This window comes from Chelon labrosus, assembly GCF_963514085.1.
Source record: "Chelon labrosus genome assembly, chromosome: 14".
NCBI lineage: Eukaryota > Metazoa > Chordata > Actinopteri > Mugiliformes > Mugilidae > Chelon > Chelon labrosus.
Window position 1 is genome coordinate 3,400,344 of NC_140347.1, and position 12,491 is coordinate 3,412,834.

At 42.3% G+C, this 12,491-nt stretch overlaps 2 protein-coding genes across 3 annotated transcripts in view; both read left to right on the plus strand.

The window, feature by feature from the left end:
* The window catches only part of LOC311498921 (uncharacterized protein), a 225,241-nt gene that overhangs the window by 208,445 nt on the left and 4,305 nt on the right, over window positions 1–12,491 (plus strand). The gene's annotated exons all lie outside the window — the stretch shown is intronic.
* Window positions 4,425–9,568, plus strand: LOC311498937 (uncharacterized protein). Of its 2 annotated transcripts, XM_084559735.1 has the most exons (7): window positions 4,425–4,894; window positions 5,879–6,003; window positions 6,128–6,241; window positions 6,573–6,686; window positions 7,671–7,784; window positions 8,120–8,233; window positions 8,848–9,568. In XM_084559735.1, the coding sequence occupies exons 2-7, from the start codon at window positions 5,915–5,917 to the stop codon at window positions 8,981–8,983; spliced, it is 681 nt and encodes a 226-aa protein (XP_084415861.1). In that variant the 5' UTR covers window positions 4,425–4,894; window positions 5,879–5,914; the 3' UTR covers window positions 8,984–9,568. The 2 variants fall into 2 exon arrangements, with proteins under 2 accessions (XP_084415861.1, XP_084415862.1); XM_084559736.1 differs by lacking the exon at window positions 8,848–9,568 and having other exon boundaries at window positions 8,120–8,322.

Below are 12,491 nucleotides of genomic sequence, written 5' to 3' on the forward strand. Positions count from 1 at the left end.
GTGGATGGCTCCTTACTAAGGGCCATTCAGTCCCTGTACCAAAGGAGTGTGAGTTTGGTCCGTGTAGCCGGTAGTAAGTCGGACCTGTTCCCAGTGAGGGTTGGACTCCGCCAGGGCTGCCCTTTGTCACCGGTTCTGTTCATAGTTTTTATGGACAGAATTTCTAGGCGTAGCCGGGTGGGGGAGGGTATCGTGTTTGGTGATCGGAGGATCTCGTCTCTGCTGTTTGCAGATGACGTGGTCCTCTTAGCTTCATCGAACAGCGACCTTCAGCTCTTGCTGGGGCAGTTCGCAGCCGAGTGTGAAGCGGCTGGGATGAAGATCAGCACCTCCAAGTCTGAGGCCATGGTCCTCAGTCGGAAAAGGGTGGACTGCCTACTCCGGGTCGGGGAGGAGGTCCTGCCTCAAGTGGAGGAGTTCAAGTATCTCGGGGTCTTGTTCACGAGTGAGGGTAGGAGGGAGCGGGAGATTGACAGGCGGATCGGGGCGGCATCTGCAGTGATGCGGATGCTTAACCGGTCTGTCGTGGTGAACAGAGAGCTAAGCCGAAAGGCGAAGCTCTCAATTTACCGGTCGATCTACGTCCCAATCCTTACCTATGGTCATGAACTTTGGGTAATGACCGAAAGAATAAGATCGCGAATACAAGCGGCCGAAATGAGTTTCCTTCGCAGGGTGGCCGGGCTCAGCCTTAGAGATAGGGTAAGGAGCTCGGACATACGGGAGGAGCTCAGAGTAGAGCCGCTGCTCCTCCACGTCGAGAGGAGCCAGTTGAGATGGCTAGGGCATCTGGTAAGGATGCCTCCCGGACGCCTCCCTGGAGAGGTGTTTCGGGCATGTCCCACCGGAAGGAGACCTCGGGGCCGACCTAGGACACGATGGAGGGATTATATCTCTCGTCTGGCCTGGGAACGCCTGGGGGTTCCTCCGGAGGAGCTGGCTGAAGTGGCTGGGGAGAGGGCTGTCTGGGTTTCCCTGCTGAAGCTGCTGCCCCCGCGACCCGGACCCGGATAAGCGGGAGAAGACGAGACGAGACGAGTCTCATAAATTATACTAAATTGTCAATTTGGAGTTCGGATTAATAATTAACTTAATAACTATAACCAAAATTACCACGTTAACAACTAGTTAAAGTTGAAGGAATTTGGAGTTCTTGGCAGTGTAGAGGTTGGCAGTATTCACTCTTGTGCAATATTAAACAGACAGGTATGTTTAAAAGACATTTATTAACAAGAATAAAATTAAACATACAAGCTAACTACAGTGTACTCAATACAGGTGTGTGTGTGTGTGTGTGTGTGTGTGTGTGTGTGTGAGCCAAAATGGCCGCTGGTTGTGGGTGTGTCAAGATGGCCGCCGGTTGTGGGCGTGCCAAGATGGCCGCCGGTTGTGGGCGTGCCAAGATGGCCGCTGGGCCTTGAGGTCTTGAACACAAAGGAAACAATGGCTGCTGAGTGGGGACACTCAGACCATGTGCTGGCCAGTAGATATGTGGAATGTGATAAGGGTTTTATGAGGTGCCAGGTTAGAGGAAGAGTGGTTAGTTAAGCATGCAAGACCCTGAGTCTATGTGTTGCATAATCTAACTAACATCAAACCACTATACTATAAACAACTCAATATAAACAAATATCACATCAAATCAACATTTCTAACTCTAGCTTAGCTTAGCTTGACTAGGCCCAGGTCATACTACCAGATTTGGTGGAAAGTCAATTTCTGGTGTGTTGCTCCTTTAGCTGGCAGTTCCTGATGGAAGGCCAAACTGGGAAAAGTTGTAGTCCTTGCTGTGTTTTCCTGATGGCAGACGTTGGAGGGAAACTGGCCACTCCTTGAAGTCCTTTGAAGTGGCTTGTTAGCAGCTCGGTGCTAACTAGCCGTGTGGCTCCTGTTGTTTGGGAGTTTAGCCTGCAAACCTTCTGTTTGTTGGCCAAAAGACCTGGTGTAGATTCCTCAGCAGGATCTCGCTTCGCTGCTGTAAGGAGAACAGGCCTGGCACCCAGCTGCAGCCGAGCAGCTGGGGTTCTCCACGTGGAGGTGTGGAGTTGTAGAGGGTAGGAGGATAAGAGAATAAGAGAGTAAGAGAGAGAACAAAGGCCAAACAGCGCATTTTATATGACCTGATGACCTCAGAGGTCACATGCCACTGTCAGCCAGTGAACTGCTTGGTCAGTTTTCACACCTAGAGGATTGTGGGATACTGGGGTTTTTCCAGGGCTCCTTTGTTCCCAAGACAAAAGCAGCCATGTGGTTACCTGATTATGCACCACCAGGTTCAGATCCCAACACATCAAAGAGATTCACAGTGTCTGGTCTGAGTTAAAACAACCAATTTGGATTGAGGAGGGGGTTAAATATATATATATATATATATATATTAGGGCCGGGACTCGATTAAAAAAATTAATCTAATTAATTAGAGGCTTTGTAATTAATTAATCGAAATTAATCGCATTTTAATCGCATATAAATATTTGACCTGAGAACAGTGAGAAGTAATTTTTTTCATATGGATTTTTAGTATACCATTGAATAATGAATAAATTTCCCATCCACGGGGCCAACCAAAGCGGTCTCATCAGCTTCTTCTTTCATGTTCACTGTGGTTTGTTGTTGTCTGAAGTAATGAACAGTGTTGCCAACTCCTCAGGAAAGGAAAGTAGCTATTGGCTGTCCTAAAAGTCGCTAGAAGTCGCTAAATGACGTCATCGGCTAATTTGCATAATTTACCTTTTGGATGTAATTGTGATGGACGCTGTATTATTAACGCGCCTCCTTTATCCGGGCTTGGTATTGGCAAAATGACTCTAAAGAGACACCCTGGCACAGTAACTTAAGTTTTTTTTTTTTTTTTTTTTTTTTTTTTAGTTTTCTTAAGTTTGGTTTAGTTTCTAGCCTACAAGTCACAGGCACAGAAGAACATGAGCATTTTTTGCCATAACTAGAATATTTTTAACATTTTTTGTACAAACGGTTTTTACTTGACAAAATTAACAATCTAAATGGATTATTATTTTAATTATTTATTTTAGTGTGACAGTGAAGAAACATTTACATCCCGCTCTGTAAACCAGGGCGCGATCAGCGGCAGCTTTGCGCATGCGTCATTCGTTTGCAGTCTGGACGCGGTGGCGTGGTTCTCCCTTTCTGCTCTGACCGCTGCTGCGCGGGGCTACTACCTGTGAGTGCTTTGGGATGGGAGAGGGGCTCACGGCAGCACCCGCTGCTTGTTGAGGACACTGGTAATGAACGCTAGTTGGTGCTCCAGTATAATCGGTCCGCCGAAACTCATCCAGTGAGAAACGTTCCGCGGTGCAAAAATAAGTGTGATTAAAATGCGTTAAAAAAAATTAACGCGTTATTTTTGTGTAATTAATTAATCTTAATGAACGCGTTAAAGTCCCGGCCCTAATATATATATATATATATATGTTGACATTCATGAATATCATAAATAAAAACAACAACAAACTCCAATAGGAGTTAAATTACTACGTATTGCAACTAGAAGGTGTGAGATGATGGTTATATATACTGTACACTGTGCATAAGTCCTGAAAAGAAACTCAGCAGCTCAGCAGCAGAATAGTCAGGAAATGCTGATGTTGAAGAGTCTGACTGCTGAGGGGACAAAAGACCTCCGGAAGTGTTCCTTCCTGCACTGTGGGTGCAGCAGTCTTTGGCTGAAAGAGCTTCCCAAAGTCCCAACTGTCTCATACAGGGGATGAGACGAGTTGTTCCTGATGTTGGACAGTTTAACCAACATCCTCCTCTCCCTCACTTGCTCCAGAGGACAGCCCAGGATGGAGCTGGCCCTCTTGATCAGTTTGCCCAGTCTGTTCTTGTCCCTCTCTGTGACTCCACCACACCAGCAGACCACAGCGTGGAAGGTTCCCAATGCAACCACAGTGTCATAAAAGGTCCTGAGCAACGTCCTACACACATCAAAGGACCTCAGTCTCCTCAGCAGGTGGAGGCGCCTTTGTCCCTTCTTGTATAGGACATTAGTGTTGTCTGACCAGTCCAGTTTATTGTTCAGGTGAACACCCAGGTATTTATAGCCATCCACGATGTCGATATCCAAACCCTGGATGTTCACCGGCGCTGTGTGTGCTGCCCTCCTTTGGAAGTTAATCACCATCTCCTTTGTCTTGGTGGCGTTGATGTGAAGGTGACTGCGTTCACACCAGTCGACAAAGTCCTCGACCACCTTCCTGTATTCCAGGTCGTTCCCGTCTGTTACCCGTCCAACGATGGCTGTATCGTCCGAGAACTTCTGGATGTGGCAGCTGTCTGTCTGTCTGTGTTGGGGAGGCTTTGTCCTCATAGTATTCATTTCTAAATAAATACATGTGAACATTTTGGTTTCATTAATAATTCTGACAGAAAGTGGAGGTTAGAGTGATTTCAGTTGTGGAGAGATGTGTTGGTACTGATTCTTTTGACTTGTTAGTGACTCAACTGAAACTTTATGAACAAAATGAATAGATTTTAAAAGTTCTTCTGCAGGATGTGACTGACTGTGAACAGCTTTTACTGACTGTTAGGAACTACTTTGAACCTCAGGATGTTTTGTGAATCTGGTTCTAGTTTAGTTAATGTTTATATAGTTATTACCATCTAGTGGACAGATGTAGAATTACATCATCTCATATGGATCATGTCAGTCAGATAAGAGAGAGAAACAAGGAAACAGTTCCCTCTGACTGCAGGGAACCTCCCACTGGTTAAACTGGTTTTAACGTCACTCTGATGTGTTTACAGACTCTGAAGTTATGAGGATGTGACGACGTCCTCAGATCAAATCCAGGACTGATGAGAGAGAATGAGCAGCTTCTTCTCAACACATGAAGGTGGAAAGTGTCTGAAAGTCGACCTGAAGTGAGTTCAACAGGTGAGAATCCTACCAGAGAAATCTGGAAATGTCTCATTAACTGGATCACTGCGATTCTATTCAGTTCATGTCGCTTCTTTGCTGAACAGAGGAAGATTTTTAGATCATGATTTTCTGTTTCTAAATATCTATTTGACATTTGCTGGTGTACAGGACATTAAGACTTAATGAGTTAAAGAACAGTCATTTTATGTGTTTTACTGTTGGAGAAAAGGTGAAGTTATTTTAATCTGAGCTCACATGACTGTTAAACTATGCAGGGAGTGTCAGAACTGGTCAGACCGCTTGGATCAAACATGGCTACACTGGTTGTTCCTTCTGTTGAATTCTAGTGTGTGTATTAAACATTTAAACAAACACACAGTGAATCTGTTGCAAAGTTGTAATGGTAACTAAATATCTCATGACTGTGAGAATCAAAAGTGAGCAATGAATGTCACACTTAAATAACAAAAAAAAAAAAAAGGTTGTATAACAACTGACTGGGTGGTAAATCAACTTTTACCACTATTTAAATGATAAATTTAATAATGGAAATCAAAATTGTAGGGCACTGTACCAAATGCATTTTAGCAGATTAGAATAAACCCTTACATGAAGACATTTTAACTTGTCAAATGAGAAACCACAGGTGTATTAATGTTGGCTCAGTTCCATTAGCTGTTCCAGGAAATACATGACAGTGACCAAGAATATACAAAAGCAGAACACTAACCCCCAAGTGGCATGCAACCATTATTTATATACCTGTACTTTCCTCAAAATGTCTTCCATAAAATTACAGAATTCAGCTGACTTCATGATGACCTTTAATATTCTACAGTACAAGTGACTCCCGCAAGCTTAGAATTTCACAGTTTAAAGTTATGTGCAGACATCCTTCTTAGAGCTCCAATGAGGTTTTTTATCAGGTCTGAATATCAATGCCGTGTTACTGACAGTGATGAGAACTAATGTGATGTGACTGTCATTGTAATGACTCAGCAGGTCGTGTGTTTATGTGAAGGTGTGGACTCTGCAATGGATCTGTGTGATGACAGAGAGGAGGTAGTCCTTCCCTCTAAAACCTCTCTGAGTGAGGAACATGAGATCCAGACTGAAGCTCAGAGGTGAGATGAACATCTCTAACTGTCCAGAAATACACGTTTGTAAAATGTCTTTCACTATTAACATGAACACTTGTACGATGTGATCTCACTCTAAAATAAATAATATTTTTTGTCTTTGTATCAGGATCCATCAGCAGAGAACAGATTCTCCTGAACCCAGCTGTGTTTCATTGAAGAGTGACCAGTCTATGCATCATCCAACTGTCTTCAAACAGAGACACCACTCAGTTGATGAAATGTAAGAGAACACTTATTTCTCAAACTCAACAAAGTTTGAGAAAACAAACAAAGATGACTTGAAGAATGTATAACAGGTATAGATGTGTTGGATATTCGGTGAACTCTTGGTTGAGTCCACTCATCAGCAAGTTTAGTAAAACATAGAACAGAATATTAGGCAGAGGGTCATAATGTTTTGGCTCATTAGTGAACAAAATACTTATATATATATAATATATGTATATTATAAAAGTACCTGACTTTGATTTTTATTTATACAATTATGTATTTGTATATTTTACCAACTGTCTCTTCATCTTTAAATAAAATCATTTTCGTGTTTGTATCAGGATCCATCAGCAGAGAACAGATTCTCCAGATCCCAGCTGTGTTTCATTGAAGAGTGACCATTCTATGCATCATCCAACTGTCTTCAAACAGAGACACCACTCAGTTGATGAAATGTAAGAGAACACTTATTTCTCAAACTCAACAAAGTTTGAGAAAACAAACAAAGATGACTTGAATAATGTACAGGTATATGAAACAGATATTAATATTCATATTCATATATTAGTCATTTATAACAGATATTATGCTTTGGTCTGTGTTTATTCATAAAAATTAGCCAATATTACATATCAGAGGTGAGGTGCTCCTCTAGGATTACAAGTTAACTTCCAGGTCCAGTCAGAGTCCATGTGTTCAGAAGTGTTTCCATCAATGTAATGTGACTCAGGTGTGGTTCAGTTCCTGGTTTAGTTTAAATAAATCAGGGATTTGTCTCAGTCTGATCTTCACAACACATGTTTGTGGACAAAGGAGCTTTCTGAGGAGCTCAGATAAAGAGTTATTGTTGCTCATCAGGCTGGAAAAGGTTCCAGAACCATCTCTAAAGAGTTTGAAACCCACAAATAATCCACAGTCAGACAGATTGAAGATGACTGTTCCCCTCCACAGGAGTGGTCCACCAACAAAGATCACTCCATAATAGTCTGAGAGGTCCCAAAGGAACCCAGGGGAACTTCTAAGCAGCTAAAGGCCTCTCTCACATTGGCTAATGTTAATGTTCATGGATTCCCCATCAGGCTGGAAAGAACTTATCAGCAGCAGACGGAAACTTTTAGTTGCCGGTAACTGCTGCACACAGAGGTCGCAGCAGATACCAAAAACAAGGGTACAAATATATTAGCAACTTACAGATATGTGCAAATGATTACTTTTCTTTAATAAATAAATGTACAAGTATAATATTTAAGTTTCATGAGTTTGATTGGATTTTCTTTCTTGACTATCAGAATATTTTTTATATTTTGTGCAGGAATGTAGAAAATTCTAAGTAGTGAAAATACTAAATTACAGTAATTTTATTTTTATCTGTACAATAATTTATTTGTATATATTGCCAACTCTTAATCTTTAAATAATCTGTTTTCTCTTTGTATCAGGATCCATCAGCAGAGAACAGATTCTCCTGAACCCAGCTGTGTTTCATTGAAGAGTGACCAGTCTATGCATCATCCAACTGTCTTCAAACAGAGACACCACTCAGTTGATGAAACGTAAGAGAACACTCAATCAGATTCCTTGTTTTCTCAAATACTGAGTTTTAACCAACTCATCAAAGATGACTTGAAGAATGTATAACAGGTATAGATGTGTTGGATGTTCGGTGAACTCTTGGTTGAGTCCACTCATCAGCAAGTTTAGTAAAACATGGAACAGAATATTAGGCAGAGGCTCATAATGTTTTGGCTTATTAGTGAAAATAATACTTATAATATATGTGTATTATAAAAGTACCTGAATTTTATTTTTATTTATACAATTATGTATTTGAATATTTTACCAACTGTCTCTTCATTTTTAAATAAAATCATTTTTGTGTTTGTATCAGGATCCATCAGCAGAGAACAGATTCTCCTGAACCCAGTTGTGTTTCATTGAAGAGTGACCAGTCTATGCATCATCCAACTGTCTTCAAACAGAGACACCACTCAGTTGATGAAATGTAAGCGAGCACTCATTCAAATTCTTTGTTTTCTCAAACTCAACAAAGTTTGAGAAAACAAACCAAGATAACTTGAATAATGTACAGGTATATGAAACAGATATTATTCTTTGGTCTGTGTTTATTCAGAAAAATTACCCAATATTACATTGGGGTGCTCCTCGAGGACTACAAGTTAAGTTCAAGGACCAGTCAGAGTCCATGTGTTCAGAAGTGTTTCCATCAGTGGAGACACCACTCAGTTGATGAACGGTAACGATTCACTATGAATATGCAAGATTCCCAAGACAAAGAAGAGAGAGTTCAGTCCTTTGGTTCACTTTTTGCTTTCAGCTTTGGTCAGAGCTTCATTCAATACCTTAACAAAGAGGGACCACAATCTGTTGAATAAAGTTAGGTTTTTAAAACCTTTCTCAACTGTATTTTATTATCTTTTCACTCAAAATATTTGTCAGTGCTGATCGTCTGAGGATTCATCATCAAAGAACAGAAGTGTTCATGAAGACTGATCACTACAACTGATTTTACATTTTATATTTGTATGGCTTTTTAAATATGAACATGACTTCTCTGGGATTTATTAAGACAAAACACAGCATGTTTTTTCTCGACAGACAAACCTCAAAGTTTCCTCGTGCTCAGTATGGCCAACAGCATGAAACAGACCTCAATTTCATATTCATGGTGAGTGAATTTCAAGCAGTCCACCCTGAGCTACTTTATGAACAATACTTTATACGGCTTCTGTAGTTGTAGTGACAAAATGTCCTACGAACTCAGTACAAAAGTGTACCATTGCAGTCTACATGTGTTTTGTGGACTTGAAGAGGGCCTATGACTGTGTTGCCTAGGAAATTTACTGAGGGACTGTGGGGTACCAGGGCCATTGCTACAAGTCATCCGGTCCATGTGTAACAAAAGAGATAGCGGTGTCCAGATCCTCAGAACGAAGTCAAGGATGTTTCCAGTGCTGGACACTGCTTCTTTGTTGGTACGCTGTTTTTTGGTAGTAATGGGTGTGTCTGCAGAGTGTGAAGTTGGGATAAGGGGAAGCACCTCAAAGTCCGGGGTCATGGTACTCTGTTGGAAAATGGTGGATTGTTCTCCTGGGTTGGTGGCAAGTTCCTTCCCAAGGGAAGGAGTTTCTTCAGGTGTTATTCACAAGTGATGGTACAATGGAATGAGAGGTGGACAAATGATTTGCTGTAGCAGCTGCAGTAATGCAGGTGCTGTATGACTGTCATGGTGAAGAGGTCAGTCATCCTGACTGTCAATCTACGTTCCAAACCTCATGAACGTTGGATAGTGACTGAAAAAGGGTGGCTGCACTCAGTCTTGGGTGGTTCGGGCATCCAAGGTCCCTCCTGGGCGAGGCTCCCCTTGGAGGTTTACCAACTATAGCCAGCCAGTAAGAGACCCTAGGGTAGACCCAAAATACGTTGGAAGGAATTACATCCCATCTGACCTCACAATGCCTCACAATGCCTCACAATGTACAAGAAAAACCATGGAATGTGATGCTAAGGAGAGATAAGTCTGGAATTCCTTGCTTAGCCTGTTGCCACCACGACCCGACCTCAAATAAACAGAAGTGGATAGAAGGATGAATTAAATAACTCTTCATGACTGTTCTGATGTGTAGCTGACGTTGAAAGTGTAAGAGACTTGGTAAATCAACAACGCATTTCTGTCAGACAGTTTTCTTATTTGGTTGTCAAAATAATAGTAACATGAATCAGTACAACACAAAACAACTGAAACGTACTACAATCCAGAAACTAGTTTTTGAGGGTGTATTTTCCAGTAGTGTTAACAATATTGTACAGTAGTGCAGCTGAATTAATGGCTCTCTCGATTATATAAAACTAATGCTTAATACCAGATCCTTAATCTAGAAAAGATTTAATCAAGGACATTTTTGTTACGATATCTTCAGTTATGTAACTGATGAAATGTCCAGTGATTTTAAATTTGTTTTGCTGTTCCAGCAACTGGAGGAGAACATCATCAGTTTTATGAAGAACGAGCTGAAGAAGATCCAGAAGTTTCTGAGTCCAGATTACCCAGAATGCTTAGAGAGTCAGAGGGAGGATGTGGAGGTGTTGGAGGGTGAGGATGAAGAGCAGAGGAGGAGGAGCAGAGATTTATTTGTGAAGATCACAGTGAACTTCCTGAGGAGAATGAAGCAGGAGGAGCTGGCTGACTGTCTGCAGAGCAGTAAGAGGATTTAACAGCTTTAACTTGATGGAAAGAGGAAATGGAGGAAACATGGGAGAAGTTTATATTTCTAGACTCTGATGTTAATATGATGAAAACATCTGAATCACATCTATGAATTCTGCTGGACTGAAAACAGTCACATGTGAATGTTATTAAAATGAATGAGTTCACTGATTCATTACATTTCTTGTTCATTCAGGAACTCGTGCTGCAGAGTGTGGACGTAAAGTTAAATCTACTCTGAAGGAGAAGTTCCAGTGTGTGTTTGAGGGGATTGCTAAAGCAGGAAACTCAACCCTTCTGAATGAGATCTACACAGAGCTCTACATCACAGAGGGAGGGACTGCAGAGGTCAATGATGAACATGAGGTCAGGCAGATTGAAACAGCATCCAGGAAACCAGACAGACCAGAAACAACCATCAGACAAGAAGACCTCTTTAAAGCCTCACCTGGAAGACATGGACCAATCAGAAGAGTGATGACAAAGGGAGTGGCTGGCATTGGGAAAACAGTCTTAACACAGAAGTTCACTCTGGACTGGGCTGAAGACAAAGCCAACCAGGACATCCTCTTCATATTTCCATTGACTTTCAGAGAGCTGAATGTGATGAAAGAGAGAAAGTTCAGCTTGGTGGAACTTGTTCATCACTTCTTTAGTGAAACCAAAAAAGCAGGAATCTGCAGCTTTGAAAAGTTCCAGGTTGTGTTCATCTTTGACGGTCTGGATGAGTGTCGACTTCCTCTGGACTTCCACAACACTGAGATCCTGACTGATGTTACAGAGTCCACCTCAGTGGATGTGCTGCTAACAAACCTCATCAGGGGGAAACTGCTTCCCTCTGCTCGCCTCTGGATAACCACACGACCTGCAGCAGCCAATCAGATCCCTCCTTACTGTGTTGACATGGTGACAGAGGTCAGAGGGTTCACTGACCCCCAGAAGGAGGAGTACTTCAGGAAGAGATTCAGAGATGAGGAGCAGGCCAGCAGGATCATCTCCCACATCAAGACATCACGAAGCCTCCACATCATGTGTCACATCCCAGTCTTCTGCTGGATTTCTGCTACAGTTCTGGAGGATATGTTGGAAACCAGAGAGAGAGGAGAGCTGCCCAAGACCCTGACTGAGATGTACATCCACTTCCTGGTGGTTCAGACCAAAGTGAAGAAGATCAAGTATGATGGAGGATCTGAGACAGATCCACACTGGAGTCCAGAGAGCAGGAAGATGATTAAGTCTCTGGGAAAACTGGCATTTGATCAGCTGCAGAAAGGAAACCTGATCTTCTATGAATCAGACCTGACAGAGTGTGGTATCGATATCAGAGCAGCCTCAGTGTACTCAGGAGTGTTCACACAGATCTTTAAAGAGGAGAGAGGACTGTACCAGGACAAGGTGTTCTGCTTCGTCCATCTGAGCGTTCAGGAGTTTCTGGCTGCTCTTCATGTCCATCTGACCTTCACCAAGTCTGCTGTCAACCTGATGGAAGAACAACAAACTACATCTATGTTGTCTAAACTCTTTAGAAACAAACCTAAACTAACACGTCTCCATCAGAGTGCTGTGAACAAGGCCTTACAGAGTCCAAATGGACACCTGGACTTGTTCCTCCGCTTCCTTCTGGGTCTTTCACTGCAGACCAATCAGACTCTCCTACGAGACCTGCTGACACAGACAGGAAGTAGCTCACGGACCAATCTGGAAACAGTCCAGTACATCAAGGAGAAGTTCAGTGAGAATCTGTCTGCAGAGAGAAGCATCAATCTGTTCCACTGTCTGAATGAACTGAATGATGGTTCTCTAGTGGAGGAGATCCAACAGTCCCTGAGATCAGGAAGTCTCTCCACAGATGAATTGTCTCCTGCTCAGTGGTCAGCTCTGGTCTTCATCTTACTGTCATCAGAAGAAGATCTGGACGTGTTTGACCTGAAGAAATACTCTGCTTCAGAGGAGGCTCTTCTGAGGCTGCTGCCAGTGGTCAAAGCCTCCAACAAAGCTCTGTAGGTGGATTTAGGAACTATTTGAAACATGATTC